General features: G+C 48.6%; 2 protein-coding genes across 4 annotated transcripts in view; one reads left to right on the plus strand and one right to left on the minus strand.

The window, feature by feature from the left end:
- The first annotated feature begins 1,039 nt into the window (after positions 1-1,039).
- Perm1 (PPARGC1 and ESRR induced regulator, muscle 1) lies at positions 1,040-6,060 on the plus strand. The gene is made up of 4 exons (XM_021161637.2): positions 1,040-1,127; positions 1,867-4,284; positions 4,872-4,997; positions 5,249-6,060. The coding sequence occupies exons 2-4, from the start codon at positions 2,151-2,153 to the stop codon at positions 5,359-5,361; spliced, it is 2,373 nt and encodes a 790-aa protein (XP_021017296.1). The 5' UTR covers positions 1,040-1,127; positions 1,867-2,150; the 3' UTR covers positions 5,362-6,060.
- A 42-nt stretch (positions 6,061-6,102) lies between these two features.
- The window catches only part of Plekhn1 (pleckstrin homology domain containing N1), an 8,724-nt gene continuing 6,226 nt past the window's right edge, over positions 6,103-8,600 (minus strand). For 2 of the 3 annotated variants that reach the window (XM_021161128.2, XM_029476325.1), the window contains 5 exons: positions 8,171-8,311; positions 7,873-8,013; positions 7,484-7,714; positions 7,201-7,249; positions 6,103-7,115 (listed from right to left, as the gene is read on the minus strand). In XM_021161128.2, coding sequence (XP_021016787.1) covers positions 7,012-7,115; positions 7,201-7,249; positions 7,484-7,714; positions 7,873-8,013; positions 8,171-8,311 — 666 coding nt within the window. In that variant the 3' untranslated portion in view covers positions 6,103-7,011. The remainder of the gene's footprint in view (positions 7,116-7,200; positions 7,250-7,483; positions 7,715-7,872; positions 8,014-8,170; positions 8,312-8,600) is intronic. The other variant, XM_029476326.1, reaches the window with a different exon arrangement.

An 8,600-nucleotide genomic window follows, 5' to 3' on the forward strand; every position in this document is an offset into this window, starting at 1 on the left:
GGATAAGCAGTATCCAGGAATAGTGGCACATGCCTGTAATCCTAGAGCTTTGGAGGCTGACATAAAAGAATTGTAAATTTGATGCCAGCCTAACTACAAAGCAAGTTTGAGGTCAGTCTGGACAGTATGAAGTAAACAAACAAATAAGCAGAGCTTAAGGACCCTGTTCTGTTATGTACTGACTGTGTGAAAATTACTTTCTCTGTGTCTCATGCCCTTTAAAGTTTTTTTTTTAAGAATTATTTGTTTATTTTATGTATATGAGTACATTGCAGTTGTCTTCTAACACACCAGAAGAGGGCATTGGACCCCATTACAGATGGTTGTGAGCCACCATGTGGTTATTGGGAATTGAACTCAAGACCTCTGGAAGAGCAGTCAGTGCTCTTAACTACTGAGCCATCTCTCCAGCCCATCTCATGCCCTTTAGAAAGGTCTCCTAGTGCCCGTCTTAGAGAGGTACTCATGGACCTAGCAAGGAGCTCAGCACAGATGCTAGTTGCTCTGCTCATGTCTTCTTTAGGTAGAGTGGCCATCCTGTCCTAGGACTATCCAACAAATACACTTTTCTCACAACAGATTACACTTTGTCCCATTGACCTTGTGTAATCTTTTTTGAGCACATAGGGTCAGTACCTACGTAGGGATCTCTTCACAAGAACAGTGAATGCACCTACTTTCTTCTAGTTGCACTGGCAGGTTTAGCAATGCCTAGGAGGCTCCATGAGCCCTGGATGTCACATCTAAGTCAACAATATAGTCTGCAAGATTGGGCTAGAGACATTTAGGTAGTAGGCAGGGTGGGACTGAAGTTTCATAATGAGCTGGAAGCATGGGTTTTCTTCTTGGGAAGGGAGACCTGCCTAGAATCTGATGTGACCTTAGCTAATGCCAACCCCCAGTGCTGGCCCCATACCAGGAAAATGTCCTTCATATTGTTGGAGTCCCCTCAAATGCCATCTATTTGTGGCTTGGCTCTGAGACTGGCACGAGTCATAAGTGATCCCAGGGACAGGATATTTTTGGAAGTAGGGGCGGAGCTTGCATTAAGAAGTCTAGCACCTAGCTGCTTGGGGACAGGCCTCTAGATGATAGCTCCATGGCCCTAGCTGGCTGCTGAGAACCAGGTAAGATACACTTAGCCCCTTTCTTCTATGGGTCCTAATGGCAGGAAAGATAGGTTATCATGGTATCTCCAGAGGATTAGAGAGGAGAGAAAGGTTGATAGGTAGGAAGCTCCCAGTGACTTTTCTCACTCAGGACTGTTCCAGTCATAGTGACCTTCTACTCTCCTTATTCTAGACATAGCTGGCCACGGCCCATTTGGGGGTCAGAGACTGAAGCCCTTGGCTAGCTCAGATCATCTTAGTTCACTCAGATAGGGCAAAATGGGGCCTTGGTTAGCAGGGCAGGAATAGATAGGAGTACAGACCCTGAGGACAGCCAGAATGGATTGCTGGAGTTCAGGGGGTTCTTATTTAAGTTCTATGACCTCTGGCTTAGGTTCCTCTTATAAACTTCTGAGTAGGCTCTAGCCAGTACCAACATGACCTTGGTAAGCTCAGAAAACTTGTTCCAGCCAAGGCTGGCAGAAGGTCGTCATACAGAAGGCTAGTCACCTGCTGGATACTATAGATTCTTTTCTGTGGTTAGCTGCCAGTGGTGGTAACTGGGGAGGCTAGGAATGACTGTCATAGAGAACTGATCTCTGATGGGTGGTCTTTGATGCAGAACACTGTATACAGGGTTGGAGAAGGGAAATCAATTCCATTGAAAGATCTCAGAGATGTGAGGGAACACCATCCAAACATGACTAACACTGGTCTTTAATTTACTTCACTAATATGAAATCATATTTCATTTTAGGACTGTGACAGTGTGTCACAGTACTGTTATTTGGAGTTGAATTGGAAATAGGGGAAACTGAAGTAGATATCTCACTCAGAAGAATGAAGTAGAAGAAGCTGGAAGAAGCAAAGTCTGTCCCGTGGTTCTTTCAGATAGAAATGGACTGCCAGGGAGGGGGCAGGTGCTACAAGGTCAGGCAGGATGGTGGCAGTGTGTGCTACTTAGTACATGGAGCCTGGATTTGTGAAGACCCTGCCTGGCCCAAAGTCTTGCTGTCACTCCAGCACCGTTGCTGATGTGCAATGGACAACTTCCAGTACAGTGTCCAGCTCAGTGATCGGGAATGGGCCGAGTTTTCAGCCACTGCTGATGAGTGTGGCCTCTTGCAGGCTGACCTGGCCTCTGGTGACGAGCTCTTGTCCAGTGACATTGACCAAGGGGACAGCAGTGGAAGCAGCCCCCCTGGGCCTCCACCCCTCTTCACTGGGCAGCTGGTTTCCCAAGGGAGGGGACAACAGAGCCGTGAGTTGGAGGACGTGGCTGCTCAGCAGCTGGTCAGCAGGTCTCAGTGTGAGCCTGTCCTGGCTCTGGAGGCCAGTCATCAGGTAGCCAGCACGTCCACACAGTCAGAAGCCCTTCTGTTCCCCAGCTTAGACAGTGTCTGTCCTGGCCAGGCCTTGTCCTTTCCAGGGTCAGCAACTTACAGAGACAAGATGCAGAGGCTTTTGCAAGGCCCTGCCCCTAGCTCTCCCAGTAAACCCCCTCATAGTCCTGAGTCCCCTGACCATAGTGACATCCCTCAGAGTCCCCCTGACAGCCTTGAAGCTTCACCGCGGAACCCTGGTCGTAAGAAGAGGCGTGCTGTAGGTGCCAAGGGGACAAAGCACTCTGGATCTCTGGACTCTGCTGCTATCCAGATGAGCTCCCCACAGCTTACCAGGCCCAAGGAGGCTCTTATGTCTGGGACACTAATAGCAAAATCCCAGCAGGATAAGCCACAGTCTGACTCCATAGGTGCTCCTGAACATGGCTCTAGTATTCCTGAACAGATGGCCAGAGAGGAGTCAGGCTTGGATCTTTCTACACCTATTCTGATAACTGAACAAGATACAGACCAGATCAGAAAGACATCCAGAGCTGTGTTACATGTGGTATCCAAACCTGTCCAGGAAGTTCATCCAGATATCTCCATGACCTCACCAAATATGTCTACACATGCCTCCAAGCCTCAACCCTATGTGGCTTTGCCTAAACCTGCCTCCAAGCCTCAGTCTGACATAGCTTCATCTACACATCCCTTCACGCCTGACATGTCTTTGTCCACACTTGCCTTCAAATGTCAACCCAATACAAATCAGTCTACACCCGCCTCTAAGCCTGACATGGCTTTGTCTACACCTGCCTCTATGTCTCAACTGGACAAGGCTGAATTTGCATCTGCTTGCACACCTGGATTGCATGTGGACCTATCTGCAGCAGGCTCAGAGATCAAGCCAGAAGTTTCTTCCTCTATGCCTGCCTCAGTGGATGTGCTTTGTACAGATCTGCCTCATTATGTTTCAAAGACTGCGTCTAAAGAGAGTGTGTCTATACCTGTTAAGCCTTCTTTATCCCCTATTTCCCAGGCTGAAGCTGCCATGGTGGATACAGGTGTGTCTGTACCTCCAGGGGGAAACATTGAGAAGCCAGTAGGGCAGTTCTCAGCAGGGTCCTCAGGATACTCCTCAGGAGAGTCCTGCTTAGGTCCTGTCCAAGCCCCCAAGAAGAAGAAAGTACGATTTTCCATGGCTATACCCAGCCATGAAGACTCAGGGTCAGGGGAGCCTACAGGTTCATCCTTCCTAACCCCAGACCAGCCCCCAGTTCCCAGGACAGCAGCAGGAAGCCGTGGGGGGTCTGCAGCCTGGGATGCTGTGGCTGTTGGGCCCCGACTCCCCCAGCCTCGGATCCTCAAACACCTGCCTCCTCCTATATCCTCTGTATCAGCAGAGGCTGAGTCTGGAAACTGCTTTGCAGTGACTCTCCCTGAGGCCTATGAGTTCTTCTTCTGTGACACCATTGAGGAGGAAGATGAAGATGTAGAGGACGAAGAGGCAGCCAGTCAAGCCCTGGATGAAGTCCAATGGCCTGACACATGCGAGTTTTTTTTTCGGGATAGCAGAGCCCAAAGATCAAGATGTCAGAGGGGACACTCTCCAGTCTCACCACCAAGAGCAGACACTGTGGCACCTGTTCCCCCTGGAGATTTGGTGCCTATTTCCATCCCTGAGGTCTATGAACACTTCTTCACTGAGGAAGGATTTGGGAACAGACAGCCTGCAGCCACTCATATCCAGATGCAGACCTCAGAGCTTTCCAGGGAAGTAGGGCTTGAGGCATCCACCAAGCCTGTTCCACCTACAGCAGAACATCTTAGCTTAACAATCAGGAAGGCAGGTAGGTGTTTATCAGGTCCCAGCCCCATCCAGGTCCTTGAAACACATTGTCCAGGGAGAGGATATGGTAGGGTAAGAGGATATGGTGGAGGGGCAGGGGATGACCCTGATCATCTGCTTGTACGTATGTGTGCTCTTTCATGCTCTGGGATCTACATGAAGGAAGAATAATCTCCTACGCTATCCCAGGAAACATTTAAGATCAGGCAGCTCAAGCCAGACACTTCAGAGGTTTTGGCCTTGTCACTGACCACTGTCCTAGATCTAGTCCTAGATGCCATCAGGGACTTTCCTCTAGTTTTTAGGGGCCTGGCACTAGAGGCCCATTCATACTCAGGCTATGCTGCTTGAGGCAGTGTGAGAAAAATATCTCTGTTCTCCTCTATAACCCATGTCACAGACCAGAGAACAGAAGACCCAAAAGGCAAATCTCCCTAATTGTTCTGACTCAATTATCACAGGCTATCCAGTGTCTTAAATAAGAGAAGTCATGGGAAAGATCTGACTCCAAAGATTTGTCTAGGACAGGTGGTTTTCTATGGGAGGCATGTCTCAAAGAGGAGCATCTAATGTCCTTCTCTTTCTTAGGAGAACTACGGAGCCCCCTTACTTCATTTACATTCAGTCAAAACGACATGTGCCTGGTGTTTGTTGCCTTTGCCACTTGGGCTGTGAGAACCTCAGATCTACAAGCCCCAGATGCTTGGAAAACAGGTTTGGAGGTCCTGGGACGAGGGTACTATGCCTAGAAGCATAGGGTCTATAGTTGTTTCTATGGTTGTTTACCTTATCTGCTGGGCCAGCAGGGATGCAGGGTACATGGGAAAGTCAGGCTCTCTTTGACTTTGCTTTTGTCATTGCTAACCTACCTCCAACACACTGTCCTTTGAAGACTGGGTTATGCAGGCAGAAGTCAGTGAAATAGCCAGAGCTGGCACTCAAGATATCTTCTGCTTTTCTTACAGTCTTGCTCGCCAACATTGGCACCATCTCTGCTATCCGCTACTTCCGCCGTCAGGTTGGGAGAGGGCATAGTGGCAGACCAAGATCCAGTTCCAGCTCAAACCCCAGCTGCTAGGAGCCAGGCTGGCCTGGTGAAGCATGGAGCATGAAGATGAACCCAGGTGACAAGGACAAGATGTTGCTCTTCTCTCCACTCTTTGATCCCTGTCTTCTAAGGCATGTAGGAAGGAGACAGTGCCCTTGGTACTGATTTACTTAGACTCAACCTAAGGGTCCAGCCACTGACTAAGGCCAAGGGCATTTTCCATACCTGAAAGGGTAGAGATTCAGGGTTGTGGGTAAGTGGGCACTAAGCAAGGAGCTGGGTAATAGGATATCAGAATTGCAAGGAAAAACTACAGGGCACCTAGCAAATTTGAATTTACATGAAATTCCTGAAATGTACTTATATGAAGAAATTATTTATTATCTGAAACTTAAATGGGCACCTTGCCTTTTGTCTGGTCATAAATAAAAATGAGCAGCAGAAGAGGACTCTACAATAAGTGTCAAAGCAACAAGGCCCCTCTGGATATGTCTAGGCCAAGATGAGGCTACTAAGTGTCTTCAAAGCTAGAGGGAGGCAGTCTAAGAACTCTGCCCTATTGAAAGGCAGGCTTGGCTGGCTAGGGCCTCCAAGGCCCTGATCCCTGATGCACAGCTTGTGCAAGCCTGGCCTAAGTCAGTGAATAGGTTCTAGGGCAGTGGTCCTCAACCTTCCTAATGGTGCAACCCTTTAATACAGTTTCTCCTGTTGTAGTACTCCTCAACCATAAAATTATTTTCATTGTGACTTTATAACTGAAATTTTGCTACTGTTATAAATCATAATGTAAATATTTTTGGAGCTAGAGGTTTACCAAGAGGGTTGTGTGCCACAGGTTGAAAATCATTGCTCTAAGGTATGCTCCAGGGGTGGTTTCTGGGGCTTCTCCAATGTGGGATCTATGGGGCAGGGTTGGATATTCTCCAAGAGCCCCAGACAGGATATACATAGAATTTAATAGCATCCTATGGAAGGATTGCCTCCTGATACTAAAGGGAGCTTGAATGAAGCTAAGGTTGGGAGAAGTTGTAGAGTGGGAAGGTAGGCGAAGGGACTGAGGTAACACAGTGATAGTCAGTTCAGGGTGGGGTTCTACCCAAGACAGCAGATAAAGGTCCTTAGGATGGTAGATTACTCTGGCTGCTCAGAGGGGAACACAGGGACACAATACCAATAAAATCTCTTTCTCATTTATGGTGTTAATCTTTCTGACTAGCCTTACCCTATGCACCCAACAGTACTGGATCTTCTTAAACTCCTTTGCTTCTTGTAATAGCTCTCACCTTACTGATCTCTGACCCTCACATCTTCTGACTTCACAAGGCTGAGCTTGACAACCTGACTTTTTCAGCACTCTGTACTTCACACTCACCTGCTCTAGCACTCTTACCCTTCTCCCCTAGCGGTATAGCCTCTGGGGTTGTCCAGAATCTTATTGATGTCCCTCACTGGCTTGTTCCTAGAGTTACCTCTTTTCAGCTGCTCTAGCTGCTAGAGCTGAGGAGCTAGAGCCTGGTGAGAGGTGCTTCTATCCTCAGAATTCTAGAGACATCCTTAACCTGATGGGGTTAGGCCCTGGTATATTTAATGTAAGTCAAAGAACTGGTATAACTGCATAGTCTTATCCAGGTTGGTGCTGGTGGTTGTGTTTTTGAGAAGCAGCAGCCCACTTGGGGGCCATCAGATCCACTGGATGAATCCCCCCTCCACTGCAGGCTTCCTGGGCTGTGACCACTTCTGGTGGGAGGGAGAGGAAGTCTTGTTCCAGATAGGAGCCTCTTCATCTAGTAGGGATGTCAGAGACAACTCAGGCATCAGCCTTTAAGAAGTAGCACCCCTTTCCCTTTAGGAGAGAAGACCCTCACTTACCTGGGGGAGGTGGCAGGGAACTGGGTTTACCTTCTCTGGCAGGGGTGACCTGGAAGCCCCAAAATACAAGTCTTACAGTCAGCACAGATCAGCCCACCTGATCTGCCAAGCCCTTGCTACTTTCTTCTCCTTACCCTCCAGCTTCCTGTCCTACCACGCTGTCTCTGTCCACAGTTTCTCTCTTCCCCATATTCTCTTGTTTTTCTCCTTGGAGTCCTAGAACTCTCTACCCAATATCCCCTGATCTTTGGGCTTTGACACCAGAGTGTAGAATGTGACTTACAAACTGAGGGAAGTCTGAGGGCTGTGGGCCTCTGCTCTTGAAGGAACCCCGGTGTCTCTGGGAAGCTCTGGATTGCAGGGCACCTTTCTTGGAGAGTAAGTGGGAGCCCAGAGGCCCAGGAGAGCTGGAGATTCCAGAGCTGGATTCAGAGACAGGCACAGACACAGAGACTGAGGGGAACGGGCTTGATAGGTCAGGTCCAGGCGATGTCTGTACCGCACAGAGGAACTGCTGGGAAAATGAGGGTTACCTGAAGTCCTGGTCTGGGATCACTGTGAAGCCTAGAGATCCCTTGCCCAGAAACATCCTCCCTTCATAGTCTTCAGGTTTCTGACATCTTCTGATCTCACTGTAGCATATTCAGTCCTGGCACCTAGTAGAGTACTGACCTCATCCAGGCCTTGGATGTCTGTAATCTTGTGGCGAGATGTAGCTGGTGGTGTGTAGGGATCAGCATAGAGCGGGGAGTGTGGAATGTCCGAAGAGTGATCCTGAGCCTCTGGGCCACTTTCTAGGTTCAGTGCACTCATCTACAAGAAGGGAGCACATGGGTTACCTCAATGAGATGCATCAAGAGCCTTCTGTTCTTAGACCATGAAGTTTCTGAGTTCTAGGATCATCTACATAAGTAAGGAAGTAGAACCAGGAGGGAAAATGGCCTGGGGTCAGGGTATGTAGTGGGCTTACCTTGGTCAGGTCCAGGTGCAGGGGCAGTGGGACAGTTGAGTCAGATACTTCTCTTTGAGCTCTGCCTCTGGGAGACTGGCTACTGTCACTGTGCTTCATCTTCTTTTGGCCAGTGCTGACACAGTTAGAGTTGGTCTGGTTCTATGGAAACCAAGAACAAGTCAGAAAGATCTCCGGGGCTTCTTTCCCACAGAATCTTCTAAGAGGCTGAATGGAGGTCTCTTCAGTTCATGTGCCCTCCTTAACTATGGTCCAGTAATCACCAGTATGGGACAATGGTACCTAGGCTCCCCAGGAGACAAAAGTCCCATGTTTTGTTTTGTTTTATTTTGGTTTGGTTTGGTTTTTTTTGAGACAGGGTTTCTCTGTGTAGCCCTGGCTGTCCTGGAACTCACTTTGTAGACCAGGCTGGCCTGGAACTCAGAAATCC

Source organism: Mus caroli, chromosome 4 (genome assembly GCF_900094665.2).
Source record: "Mus caroli chromosome 4, CAROLI_EIJ_v1.1, whole genome shotgun sequence".
Classification (NCBI taxonomy): domain Eukaryota; kingdom Metazoa; phylum Chordata; class Mammalia; order Rodentia; family Muridae; genus Mus; species Mus caroli.